Source organism: Hevea brasiliensis, chromosome 9 (assembly GCF_030052815.1).
Source record: "Hevea brasiliensis isolate MT/VB/25A 57/8 chromosome 9, ASM3005281v1, whole genome shotgun sequence".
NCBI lineage: Eukaryota > Viridiplantae > Streptophyta > Magnoliopsida > Malpighiales > Euphorbiaceae > Hevea > Hevea brasiliensis.
Window position 1 is genome coordinate 4,465,490 of NC_079501.1, and position 14,169 is coordinate 4,479,658.

The window sequence follows — 14,169 nt, forward strand, 5'->3', positions numbered from 1 at the left end:
CAGAGAAACTTTAACCTTGTGAAAAGCGCACCATAGCATGAATAATTCAAGATAGTGCTAGCAATGAGCCTATGAATAAACCTAAGTGTCTAGTATTTGAGAGGTTTTGGAGGTTGGTTTGTGATAATTCTCCAAAATTGATTCCAAATACCTTTGTTTGCTACCTCTACTATGGTACTCTAAATAGACCATCAATTGCAAACACAAGAATGCTATCAAATTCTTCAAATGAAAAATCTCTAAAGTGTCACAAACATCTAAATATCATAATTTGCTTAAAATCAACATCATGCAATTTCGAATGAGGAAATAAATTCCAAAACTAAAGCTGGATAAACAATTTCTTGCTTATGCACAAATTCCATCCAACCCATACCATCAAGATAGGCAACCACATTGTCAAATAAACCAAGTGATTGGAGAGAGTCTGCAGAAATATACCTAGTGGGTTGCACCCTCCTTCCCTTAAGTCTCTTAAAGGTTGCCTTGTGAGTTACATCATGAAGGGACCAAGGTAATTTTGATACCAGTGAGGCTGCTGACGTTTGCTTTTTGCTGGAAGAGGGTGATTTGGCTTGTGTGGAGGCTGAAGTTTTGGGGTTTTTGGGTGGTGGTTCTGAAAATGGGGTGGGTGGTTCTGAAAATGGGGTGGGTGGTTCTTTACGCTTTGAGAGAGGTGGTGCAGAAGCAATGGGTCTCGTAGATTTCGACCTAATTTTCCGCTTGTAGGTGGTTGTGGGAGGTGGTGGAGGTGTTTCTTGTGGAGGGGAATCGGGGTTGGGAGGCCGCATTGACAATGGCGAAACCTGGAGAGGAGATGTAGGAGGAGAATGGGGAGGCGACTCCATGGGTTCCCGATAGTGTGGATGGAGGAGATGAGGGTGAAAATGAAAAATGCAGGGAGAAGTTAGGGTTTATGCGACGAAAATATGAGTGAAGAAGAAGGGGAGAGGAAGAGGTATGCCGGAATAAGGGTCGTGGGGGGGGAAAAGGGAATGAACAAGGATATCGGGAGGTGGAGGTAGGAAAAAAAAATATTGCCAAAAAGAAGTTTTAAACTGGACTTATAAAACTGCATAAGGGGAAAGTGAATGTGCATAGCTTATGCACATTGCTTATGCACCTCTCAGTTTTGGAGTTCATGTGAGGTCATTGCTTAGGCTATGCACCTTGCTTATGCACCTCTTTTGATTTTTGGAGAGTTCGTGCATAAGTTATGCACTCTCCTTATGGAGAGAAAATGCAATATTTGAAGTCATGCTGCATAAGTTATGCACATGCACCTCTCTTTTATTTTTGGAGAGTTCGGTCATGCGGTAGTGCATAAGTTATGCACTCTCCTTATGCATTTCGAGAAAATGCAGGATTTGAAGTCATGCAGAAGTGCATAAGTTATGCACCCTGCTTATGCAAGTTTCGGTAGGTATGAAATTTGACAAAAATGTGGCTATGCAGAGTTGCATAAGCTATGCACTCTCCTTATGCAGTTTTCGGCAGAGAGAGAAAATGCAAGATTTGAAGTCATGCAGAAGTGCATAAGTTATGCACCGCTATGCACCTCTCTTTTATTTTTGGAGAGTTCGGTCATGCGGTAGTGCATAAGTTATGCACTGAGAGAGAAAATGGATTTGAAGTCATGCTGCATAAGTTATGCAATGCAAGTTTCGGTATGAAATTTGACAAAATGTGGCTATGCAGAGTTGCATAAGCTATGCACTCTCCTTATGCGTGAAAATGGCAAGAATTGTGGTTATGCAGATTGCATAAGCTATGCACAATTCAACAAGATGGAGAGAACAATTAAAAATGATTTGCAAGTGTGAAAAATACCCCAGAATGAAGAAATATAATTATATGAAGCATAAATCATGAGAAATTATCATAAAAAACACATCAATATATATAAAGTCCATCAAAATTGCATCACACAAGCTTGTAGAATTGAATCCTGCATAAAAGCCTTTGTGAACCATGCCATTTTGACTCAAATTCTGCAAATCAACATTTAACACATAAAACTCAATAAAATCTGCATAAAGTTGCATTTTTCCACAAATGAGAAATGAACTCTCCAAGTTATGCCAAGAAAATGCAATATGTCCACCTTGAATCTCACAACCCAAATAAGCTCAAAACTACAAAGATGACCCACTTACCACCATATTAACATTATAAGCACAAATACTTAAGAGTTACACACCCAACCTCACCAAGAAACATAAATCATCATTTCATTTTTTTCTCTGCATAAAAAAATCAATCAATTTTGAGAGAGTTTGAAGGACAAAATATCAGTTAAGGGTCACTCCCCAACAGTTCACCAACCTTCCTCTATTGAAATACATTTACAAGGGACAAAATTCAATAATGTCAAAAATTGAATTTGGGGAGATTTAAGATAAAAACAAAAGCTATGTAAATAAAAGTAAATCAACAAAAGTAAAATAAAAGAACTTGGGGTGCCTCCCAAGAGTGCTAATTTATAGTCCTTAGCTGGACTCTTTTCATTTTTCATGGTGGCTGAAATTGGAATTTATTGCCTCTGTTTCCAATAGGTGCTTCAATGAATCTATACTTCATTTTCTTTCCATCACATGAGAAGATCCTTGTTGCTTTGTCTAAAAATCCGACCATTTTTTTCTTGACAACCTTTGGTGCATCTTTTTCTTTGAGAGATGGTTGTTTTACTTCACTTTTCTCCACTTGCTCAACTTGAAAGATTGGTGCCATAGGATAAGGTAGATTACTATTCAAATGTTGTGCAAATGCAGCCTCTTTTGGATTTTCATCATTGATAGTCCCTTCATGGACAAGACAACTTTCAAGAGAAGCCTTTGGATAGCTCTTTTTAAAGTGCTCTTTTCCTAACTCATCAACTATAGCAATTCTCAAACAAGAGTCTACATCTTCATGTTGCTTCTTCTTGTCATTGCCAATATTGAAGACTAACTGATCCTCTCCGACTCTAAGAGTAAGCTTTTCACCCTTCACGTCAATCAAAGCACCAGCTGTAGCTAGGAAAGGCCTTCCCAAAATAATTGGGATATTAGAATCCTATTCCATGTCCAAGATGACAAAGTCAACAGGTATATAGAACTTCCCAACCTTCAAAGGCACATTCTCTAAAATCCCTTCAGGATACTTAATTGATCTGTCAGCTAACTGAAGAGAAATGTGGGTTGGCTTAAGATCTCCCATATTGAGCTTCTCATAAATAGAAAGGGGCATAAGGCTAACACTAGCCCCTAAATCACATAAAGCTTTTGTAGAACATGATTCCCCAATGTGGCATGGAATTGAAAAACTCCCTGGATCCTTGAGCTTTGGAGGAAGTTTCCTTTGGAGGATAGCACTACATTCTTCTGTCAAAGCTACAGTTTCATGGTCTTCAAGTTTCCTCTTGTTTGAGAGAATTTCTTTCAAGAATTTTGCATAAAAGGGCATTTGTGAAAGAGCATCAATAAAATGCACATTTATGTAAAGCTTCTTCAAAACCTCTAAGAACTTCCCAAATTGCTTATCAAGCTTGGCTTTTTGAAATCTTTGTGGAAAGGGAAGCTGTGGCTTATAAGGCTTTGGAGGTATGTATTTCTCTTCTTTCTCTTCAACCTCCTCCTTACCTTTTTCTGCACTCTTTTGTTTTTCACTTTCATCAATTTCTTTCTCATTTTCTCTCTTCTCACTATTTTCACTTTTCTCATTTTTTTCACTCTTCTTATTATTTACAACTTTCCCACTTCTTAAAGTAATAGCTTGACACTGCTCTCTTGGATTTTCTGGTTGGCTTGGAAGTTTTCTAAAAGACTTGGTACCTGAGGAAGATGCTTGTTGTGCAATCTGATTTTCCAGCATTCTGTTATGTGTTTGCATCTGTTCTAGCCTTGCTTTCATCTCTCTCATCTCCTCATCATGCTTAGTTTGGTTAGCAAGAATCTGTTGCAATAAAACTTTTGTGGTGGAACTTTATTCTTGCTGTTTTGGTGGAGGATTCATATTTTTCTGCTGAAAATTAGGCAATGGTTGCCTATTTTGCTGATATGGAATTCCTTGTTGCTATTGTGGTTGAAAATTCTGATTTGAAACTTGACTTTGCTGATTTCCCCATGAAAAGTTGGGATGATTCCTCCAAGTTGGATTATAAGTTTGAGAGTAAGGATTCCCCATTTGTTTGTTTCCATAATCACCAACATATGCAGCTTGCTCTCCATAGTCTACTCCACAGCTGGTAGTTCCCTCTGCATAAGCAACTTGTTGTGAACTTCCAGATGATGATGATGAACTAACCAACATACTCAAATCTTCCATCTTCTTAGCCAAAACATTTGTAAGTGCATCAAACTTTGCATTAATCATGTTGAACGGATCAAGATCATACATTCCTGCCTCTTTTGAGTTGGAGCTGGTCCTCTTGGACTACTCCAAAGATGAGTATTCTTTGCAATTTTCTCCAATAGCTCATAAGCTTCATCTTCATGCTTCATAATAAATTCTCCTCCTGTTTGAGCATCAATAATCCCTCTGATAGCAGGAGTGACATTGGTGTAAAAATTCTGATTTATCATCCATTTTGGAATGGCATGATGTGGGCATTGTCTCTCTAATTCTTTCCATCTCATCCATGACTCATAGAGAGTTTCATCTTCTCTTGGTCTAAAAGCTGTCATTTGATTCCTCAATTCTTGAGTTTTTCTAGGTGGAAAATATTGTGCAAGAAATGCATCAGTAAGTTGCTCCCAATTTGTAATGGAGTTGTGAGGTAAAGAATCAATCCAATCCAGTGCTCTATCTTTCAAAGAGAATGGGAATAGCTTCAATCTTGCTGCATCATCAGACACTCCAGGTTGTTTTTGCATGTCACATATCATAGCAAACTTCTTTAGATGTGTGTGTGGATTTTCAGAAGGATGTCCCCCAAATTGAGAATTTTGAATCATTTGGAGAACTCCAAAATCCATCTTGTAACTATTTGCATCAATTCTTGGTCTTGCTATGCTTTCTCTCAAGTCATCAAAACGAGGAAAAACATGATCCATCATACTTCCCCTAGGCACATTAACATTTATAATCTCTTCACCTTGGGCGACATTTTCATTGTTTCGATCATTTCATTCTTTCATCAGCCATGTTTGCTTCTAATTCAGTTTCTCTCAAAGCTTCTTTTCTTTTTCTGGTTTCTTTCTTGTTGGCTTTACAAAATTTCTCTATTTCAGGATTGAACAATAAGGATGTGTCACTTGTGCTTCTAACTCTTCTCATAAAAGATTAAAAGTACCTGAAAAAGAACAAACAAACACAAAATGAAAAGATAATAAAGATAAAACTAAAAACGACTAAAATAATCAAGAATTCAATCTTAAACAAACAACTCCAAACTTGATGTGGCCCAACCGCAAGTGCAAAGTAGTATAGAAAAGATATCGTTGAGTTGTGTTAATGATTAAATTTTTGATATAAAAAGTTGACTAAATTGAACTATCTTTGAAATTAAAGTAATAAATTGATGGGTATTTGAGTATGAAATCTATATGTGCAAAATTAATAATCTATCCAAAAATGTATTAATTAAACTAAAATTGCATCAAATTGAAATAAGCAATTGAAATATGGCAAAATTTAAAATGGCAAGCAATTAAATTTGATTAGAAATTAACAATTATAAAAAGGCGATTTCGGAGTTCGAGATTTCGTATTCGAGCTATTTTGGGATTTTTTAATTGGTTATCCAATCTTGTGGAACTTACGGGTTTTAAGGAGATTAATTCTTAAATCCTTTAAATACCCTTTCGAGTGAGACAAAGAGTGCCTTAATCAATCTAATCCTACTTTCGTGGAGTTAGAGTTAATTAAGACCCATTAGGTTCTTTAATTAATCTGTGAATCCTCTTAATCCTTAGTCTATTTTTAGATCTAAGTTAATTAAGTCCAATTTCTTGATTATCTATCACAAGGCCTTCTCCTTTCGGTGCCTCAACCATGGATTAAGAACATCACTTAATGGGATCCTACACTAAGCATGTCATTAAGCACACAAGAAATGAATAAAACTCATTAAGACCACAAAATATGGATTACCCAATCAAAATCCACAAAATATCTCAAATATTACAACCCTTACTCCAGAATCAAAATAAAACTACTCACTACCCATAATGTTTACAAGATATCCTTAGTTTGTATGGAAATAAAGCTTTAATCTAAGCTAGGAAACAAGAAACTAAACACTAGAAATGTAGGAAAAATGTAAGAAAGGAAAGAAATCTCCAAATCTGATTGGAAATGGTGTGAGAGAGATTTGTGACTCTTCAGCTGCCCTTTTTGCTCCTCTTCCTTTCCTTTTTCTGCTTCCCCTCCTTCTTGCTTCCCTCTTAAAATGGGAAATGGGGCCATTTATAGCATTTTCTGACATGGAGCCCTAAAATGGTGTGTTTAAGGAGGGATTTTCTGAGAGAATCTTATTAATGAAACCTTTGTTTCACTTATGGTTATGCACAATTCCGTGAGAGTGCATAAGGGAGGCGTGAATCGCATAAGCCATGCACTCTCCTTATGCACCATTCGATTTTTCTCCAAAACTTGTTTTTGACATCTTTGTCACTCCTCAATGGCAAAAATTCTCTTCAGTCCTTCAAAAACACCATTTTTCTTACAAAATAAAGTAAAAATTACAAATTAATCCAAAATTGACAATTATGAAAAACTAACTAAATAACTAATGAAATTAGCTAAAAATGACTAATAATCAAATAAAATGGCTATGAAATTAAATCTAAATGATTATGCAAAATGTATGTATCAGTGATATTATCACATGATATTTTTTATTTAATTTTTTTAAATATATTTAATATAAATTTAAATTATTAAATTAAATATTTATATTGAGATATGTGTATAATTAATTAAAATGTATATATATATATATATATATATAAATTTATATATAAAAATTTAATTTAACAATAAATATATTTATCCTCACACGAGATCGAGCTCTTTTGATACATCTAATTTTTTTTTACTTTTCTTTTAATTATATAATAAAATTTTAATATTTAAAATAATAAAAATAATCATATAATTAAATCAATTTTAAATAATTTTATATCTTTAAATATTTTTATTATATTATTATATTTTTATTATGAAATTTTTATTAAAAATTTTAAAATTAAAAAAATAATAAAAAGTATGAAATAATATTTAATTAAAAAATAAATTATATTAAAAATAAAATATAAAATAATTAATAAAAATTAAGATATTATTTAATTTTTATATATTAAACTTATTAATAATCACTTATTAATACACGGATAATTTCTTAATTTTTAATAATAATTAAAATAATATTTTTTAAGTCTCAAATTAGAATGCTATCCCTACGAAGAACTGGTACACGTCAGGTGGAGTGATGAGGTTATTAACTACCAAACAGAGAAATGAAGGGTCGGAGACAAGTCAACCAATTTTTATAGCGTATTCCACCACACAATCCATTTTTTGTACGTTCTCATTTATTTGCATGAATATCCACTTCCAATATCTTATGTCTATCCTCATCCTCTCTTGTTTAATGACAAATTGCCCCCTTGTTTAATTATGTTCCCTCATTTCTATATAATTTTTTTCAATCAAAAGATAAATTAACATTTCATTAATTAAAAAAGCCTGGCTCCAATGACAAAATAAGAATACACAACAATTAAAATCAGCTAATTAATCTATGTTAACCTATTAACATCAAACCTTAATTTACAAGACTAACCCATCGTGGAAGAGATAATTGCAATTTAAAGTGATACAATTAAGTTACTCATTATTCTAAATATGACATCCAAAGTTAAAATTTACTAATTAAAATAAAAAGTTTTTCACTCTTCTTATCATGTATGGCTTATTTTTCTATTGAATAAATGAATTCAATTAAGATTTTATTTTAAAAATTTGGAATGGACTATATGCATTCTCTTTTTTCACTCTTGACGAATTTAGGTTAAATTTTTAGAAATATATAATATTTCTAAATCATATTTTACTACTCTCTTCAAAATCAATTTAGGTATATTACTTTGTTTTTTTCTATTCTCTAACATAATATGCTTTACTTTCCTATCGAATTTCAAAGAAAAATCCTCCTAACTATTGTGATCTTTCAAACCTTCAAGGTAATCGAACTAAAACTTCAGGCGTAGGAAAAATTTTCTCTAAATTAAGAGAGGATTTTATTTCTATATAGTTTATGATTTCAATTTACTTTAGTGATATCAAGGGGTAATTATGTAATTCAGCATTCAAGTACTGAATATTTGGAAATTATTGGAAACAATAATTGCCAAAAATAGCAGACACGGAAACACGGGTTTATCGAATGTGTGGATAATCAGATGTCCAGTGGACTCCACCACACCCTTCTCCTTTACCTGTCCTGCACGCTCCTCCTCTAAATTTCTCTCCGTCTCTCTCTCCCCTCTGCAACACAAAAACAAAAGCTTCATAGTCTATATGCACATCCAAATTAAATAGGACACGTACGTATACACCGATGATACCAACATTGGTGTGGTGAGGAGGAGACTTACAGGCAATAATTGGAACCATACCTATCACACTATTCCATTGATCGGACTGCAAACCAGGGACAGAATGAGCGTGAAAGTACCTTCAACGCGGACGCGCGTAGGGAAGTACGAATTAGGAAGGACCTTAGGTGAAGGCACTTTCGCTAAGGTCAAGTTCGCCAAGAATGTCGAGACAGGCGATGGCGTCGCAATTAAAATCCTTGACCGGGAGCAAATCCTTCGTCTCAAGATGGTCGAACAGGTTGGCCTGGATAAACTTATATGTATAACTGAAAATATTATCATCTTTTTTGTTTGGAAATGTGACATTGATGTTATTATTAGTTTATTTATTAGCGGTTATTTGTTCTTAATCCGAATCCAATCTTTTTTTTTAATAAAAAATTTGACTTTAATGGTGTTTATTTCTTTATTTTTTTTGGCAGTTAAAAAGAGAAATATCAACAATGAAGCTGATCAAACATCCAAATGTCATCAAAATCTATGAGGTGCAAACGTAAAACATTCAGATATGCAGCTTGTTGGAGAAAGCGAAAGATTTATTGTAAATTGAATATTATATGTGATATTGACAAAAATGTGAAATGGTTTTCCTGCAATTCTTTTTTAAGATTTTACAGCTATTTTTTATGCATGTTGTGAGTCTTGAGTGACAAATTTGACACCTATATTTTCAATTCATTTATATGACTGCTTGTCATCTATTTTTAGGTAATGGCCAGCAAATCAAAGATCTACATTGTTCTTGAGTTTGTTGATGGAGGAGAGCTCTTTGACAAAATTGTAAGAAATTAGTTCTTTGTCTATTTTAGGGTACTAAGTTTCTTTTGCTGCTGTACGCCGAAATTTTTTTGTGTGTTCATTGGTTATTAATTGGCATATTTGGTTTTTTCATCCCAGGCAAGTCGCGGGAGACTTAAAGAGGATGAGGCAAGGAGATATTTCCAGCAGCTCATCAATGCTGTAGATTACTGTCACAGTAGAGGAGTGTCCCATAGAGATTTGAAGGTTTATTAAACTCTTTTATATGCCTGGATTCACATTGTTGATGACTCTGTAGAGAAAATTTTCTTGGACTTCTTCCTTAATGGGTACGAGTTATCATTAATGGGTGCTCTGCATTTTTCTTGGCAGCCGGAGAACCTACTTCTTGATTCATATGGAGTTCTTAAAGTTTCAGATTTTGGATTGAGTGCAGTCTTGTCGAAACAAGTACAGGTAACCATTATTTGATTGTTTCATATATGCTGCAAGTTAATGCAATGAAAGAGTAGCATTGATATGCTGAGTAGGTCAATTTAATTAATGAGTGATTTGATTGATCACTTCCATCATCAAGGTTTAGGTAAACAAAATGAGGATTCATTTTGTTGACTTTAGTAAACATGTGCACCATATATGGGCTTACCTCTTTCTTAGGGAAATAGAGGCTGACCTTACTAACATTCTTCCAATAATAGGGAGATGGGCTGCTTCACACTGCTTGCGGAACTCCAAATTATGTTGCCCCGGAGGTATTTACCTATGACTTGATAGAGATAATATTCTATAATACTGCAACTTACATATGCTTGTGGCACATGACATTTTTTTTTCCAGGTTCTCAAAGACAAAGGTTATGATGGTACAGGCTCTGATGTTTGGTCTTGTGGGGTCATTTTGTTTGTACTTATGGCTGGATACTTACCTTTTGACGAGCCAAACCTTATGGGTTTGTATAGAAAAGTAAATGACACTAGGACTTTTGTTCACTTTTTTCTAGTTTTATAACACAAAATAATACTTTTCAAAAAATAATTTCAGATTTGCAGTGCTGATTTTGCATTTCCATCGTGGTTCTCTTCTGGTGCAAGGAAACTGATAAAGCGCATTCTTGATCCAAACCCTGTTACAGTGAGTTCCAGAGCCCATCCCTGCTACTGCTTTTGATTTCTGGTACTTGTTATGGGGTGCGTACTCAGAGAATGGGCATATGAAACATATAATATGATGCATTCTTGTCTTAATGCATGTGCATTTTGTTAAATTGATGCTGTTTTTGCTGCAGCGGATAACCATTCCTGAAATATTAGAAGACGAATGGTTCAAGAAAGGATACAAGCCTCCACAATTTGGGAGGGAAGATGATGTAAATCTTGATGATGTTGATGCTGCTTTTAATGACTCAAAGGTAAGAATTAAAATCGCTGGTCTGGTCTACTCTTAGCCATGATGATTATATAAAATCATGCTATTTTCCAACTCTTTTATGCAAATTCTTTCACAAATAACATTCTGTAATGAGCCACACCAAATTTCTAATTTTAAGTGTCTAAATTATTTTGATGAAATTTATTTGGGTTTGGCTTGTGCCTGAGTTTGTGATTTCATATGCCAGACGGAATTGAGAAATGATAATTGAGAATGCTCACCAGCTGACTTTATTTATTTATTTTAAAAATGTTGCAGGAACATCTAGTAACAGAAAGGAAAGAGAAGCCTGTGTCAATGAATGCTTTTGAGCTTATTTCTAAAACCCAGGGATTTAGCCTCGATAATTTGTTTGAGAAGCAGGCGGTATGTATAACTATAATTTTCTTTTTTTCATTGTCATTGTGGGTATAGTTGTTCTTGAGGGCAGGGTGCACTGTGCGATGGTGGTGTCTAGGATTGATTAGATGATTTTTCTCACTTGAGAATATGCACTTTGGCTGTTAATTTTAATTGTTTATGGCTTGAATCTTCCTAATTGTTGCATAGATAATTATCTATCAATCTTATTTTGTCAGCTTGGATAGAGTCTTTCTTTTTTAGCATATGTAAATATGTTCTTTATGTCTAATATTCCTCTTTATCCCTCTATCTGCCTTTCTCTCTCTCTCTCTCTCTCTTTTATATTTTTTTCCCGGATCTCTTCACTTTAGGGTTTTGTGAAGCGAGAAACCCGTTTTGCTTCCCATAGCCCTGCAAATGAAATTATGTCTAAAATTGAGGAAGCTGCAAAGCCTCTGGGCTTTAATGTTGACAAGCGAAACTACAAGGTAATAATTTTTAGTTTCCATGTACTGCCCAAAACCAGTATCTTTTACAATTAAATATTCAGTTTAATTTGTTTCTCTTTAATTTATTTCTCTTTAATTTATTTCAAACTGTTGCAGATGAAGTTGAAAGGTGACAAAAATGGGAGGAAGGGTCAGCTCTCAGTTGCCACTGAGGTAATGAGTTATTAACCCATGATGTATGCAAGAATCAAGATCCTTCTGACTTACAAATGAAGTGTGAAATAGGTTTTAAGGAATGAAGAATAGTTTTTCCATATTCAATAATTTTCGTTCATAGAAAAAGATGTTTGATGTTGTTATGGTAATATATGTACACATCATGCTATAGCTTTGCATTGCAATTTCAAATTTTGACAACTTCAAGCCATAGAGTTTTATTTTGATAACCCCTTATTTGCTCATTTTAACATGATTTAAGAACAACACTTTTTTTTCTTTTTCTTTTCAAAGATAGAACACACATATACCCGGGTTAGTGACGGGCCGGGTGTAGTGATAAGAATGGACCATCGTTAAAATTATGACAATTTTAATCAATGCGGTATTCCAAAGGACCAGCCTACTGGCAGATAGATTTGTTTCGGTTTTTTCACTACAGACTCACACGCACACAGGCTCTTCCTTAGGCTTTTTGTCTTTTTTTTTTGTTGTAAAAAATAAAACACACACATTTAGGTTGGTGACGAGAATGAACCGCTGTTAAAAGTATGATAATTTTACTAGAATCCTTTTTCCTATGTAATTCATATTCACACACACTTTATAACCGATGTGGGATTTCAAAGGACCAGTCTGGCAGAAGTTTTTTTTTTGTAATATGCTGCCATTCTTTTCCACCTAACATTTAGGTTCAATGGGCCTGATTAAAGAATTGAATCCTGACTAGTTGGGCTTGTCTCGATAAGTTTTTTTACCTTAACAATATGTTGCTTCCTTTATTTATAATGCTATATGGTATGCAATCGGAGCAACATAGGTTGTTGCTCAGTCATTTCAAGTTGTTGATGCCATAGTACGATATTTAATAATTGAATACTTTTGGACTTCAGGTGTTCGAGGTGGCGCCATCATTGCACATGGTGGAGCTCCGGAAAGTTGGTGGTGATACATTGGAGTTTCACAAGGCATGTCAATATTCTCATTTTGAATTCATTCCCAAATCATAGTGGTTCTTAATTAGTTGGGATGCTATGAATGAAAGAATGAGGATCCATTTTTGAATAATTATGAATACATTTGCTTTTCATTATTCCATACTGCATGCATTTCGTCAGTCATCATACAATGCAGATCGAGGGAATTTTGATTTTTGAATGGCCAAAGTTTACGGTTGACTAATTTTGAATCCCTTTCTCTGATCATATTGCAGTTTTATAAGACTTTCTCGTCAGGGTTAAAAGATATAGTCTGGAAATCTGAAGGAACCATAGAAGGATTAAAGTAACGTCTCTCTCTCCGTGCATTTGTGGGCAGCACATTTAATTGAGTCATAATTTTCTTGTGCAGTTTATAACAGGAGCTGCCGCATTGTGTCCTGTGTTAATTGATTCATTGTTATTTTAGCTCCATCGCATGCATGTATGAATCTGCAAATTGGGCACGATGCATTAAATGTTATATCATTTATGAGTGGAGTATGAGGAAATAGTTTGATTTGTACTGTAGTCTAATTAATGGAGTGGTGAACAGAGAATGGACTCAGCAAATAGAGTATGTTAGGCAGAGGTCTGGTGATCCCGTTGAAAGAGGGAGGGACATGACATGCCTAATAGTAATAGTGTTTAGCCCTTCATTATGATTTGATTTATGAGCTTGGTATGCAGTTAGAGTTGCCTGATTTTATAACGGATTCTATTTGGGCTCTCCACCCAAATTAAGTGGGCTGCCAATTCTTTCCAGTCAACCTGTTAATATGAAAATTCTGTCTTCATCCACGGTATTGCTTTTTTTTTTTTTTTTACATTAATATGAATAATTACTTGATAATTGAATAAATGTGATATCATTTTATTTTTTAATATTTTTATTAAAATTTATATAGTGTAATAAATGAATATTTTAAAATTATTAAATAGAATAAACAATTTCTAAAGTTAATATAATATAAATTTAAAATGTATGTGAGAAATAATTAATTATTAGGAGTAACTATTTCATTTCATGAACTAAACAAGTATACCTTAGGATTATAAGGAATGACTGACTGAGAGTTGCATCGTAATGCCATTTTAAGAAAAAAAATAAATTACAAATTAATTCTCTCTTAAAAAAATAAGTTTATTTTATTAATTATCTCACATAATATTTTTTTTTTTATCAATGGAATATATAAAATGACTTGTACATAAATTTTTTAATAAGCCTATGCTACATAGTCTTAAACATGATATGTAATTATATGAATTGCCAATAAGTCTTTAATTTTGTTTTAAAATTGAGGCTTTAAGGTCTTTTGTAGTCCAGTCAAGAAAATTGGTATACATCTTTACCAAAGGCATTAAAACAGAACACGGATGACATCCGACCCAGTTAGGTGAACAAAGAAGAAA

General features: G+C 33.9%; 1 protein-coding gene and 1 non-coding gene across 3 annotated transcripts; both read left to right on the forward strand.

The window, feature by feature from the left end:
- The first annotated feature begins 4,572 nt into the window (after positions 1-4,572).
- Positions 4,573-4,679, forward strand: LOC131183542 (small nucleolar RNA R71). The gene has a single exon (XR_009151590.1). It is a non-coding gene; the product is annotated as a small nucleolar RNA R71 (small nucleolar RNA).
- A 3,677-nt stretch (positions 4,680-8,356) lies between these two features.
- LOC110659235 (CBL-interacting serine/threonine-protein kinase 9) lies at positions 8,357-13,550 on the forward strand. Of its 2 annotated transcripts, XM_021817103.2 has the most exons (14): positions 8,362-8,820; positions 9,005-9,067; positions 9,291-9,362; positions 9,480-9,587; positions 9,714-9,797; positions 10,040-10,093; positions 10,179-10,304; positions 10,383-10,472; positions 10,627-10,749; positions 11,028-11,135; positions 11,483-11,599; positions 11,717-11,773; positions 12,670-12,744; positions 12,990-13,550. In XM_021817103.2, exons 1-14 carry the CDS (start codon positions 8,644-8,646, stop codon positions 13,062-13,064), a joined length of 1,329 nt encoding a protein of 442 aa, XP_021672795.2. In that variant the 5' UTR covers positions 8,362-8,643; the 3' UTR covers positions 13,065-13,550. The 2 variants fall into 2 exon arrangements, with proteins under 2 accessions (XP_058008481.1, XP_021672795.2); XM_058152498.1 differs by lacking the exons at positions 11,028-11,135; positions 11,483-11,599; positions 11,717-11,773; positions 12,670-12,744; positions 12,990-13,550 and having other exon boundaries at positions 8,357-8,820; positions 10,383-10,528.
- Positions 13,551-14,169: the final 619 nt, after the last annotated feature.

What these genes read in the sequence shown, in the direction of transcription:
- LOC110659235 (XM_021817103.2), top strand. Translation starts at nt 8,644, where the DNA reads ATGAGCGTGAAAGTACCTTCAACGCGGACGCGCGTAGGGAAGTACGAA. An exon ending in TCTTGTCGAAACAAGTACAG is followed by an intron (nt 9,798 to 10,039) that starts GTAACCATTATT and finishes TTCCAATAATAG; the next exon opens with GGAGATGGGCTGCTTCACAC. An exon ending in AGCTCTCAGTTGCCACTGAG is followed by an intron (nt 11,774 to 12,669) that starts GTAATGAGTTAT and finishes TTTGGACTTCAG; the next exon opens with GTGTTCGAGGTGGCGCCATC.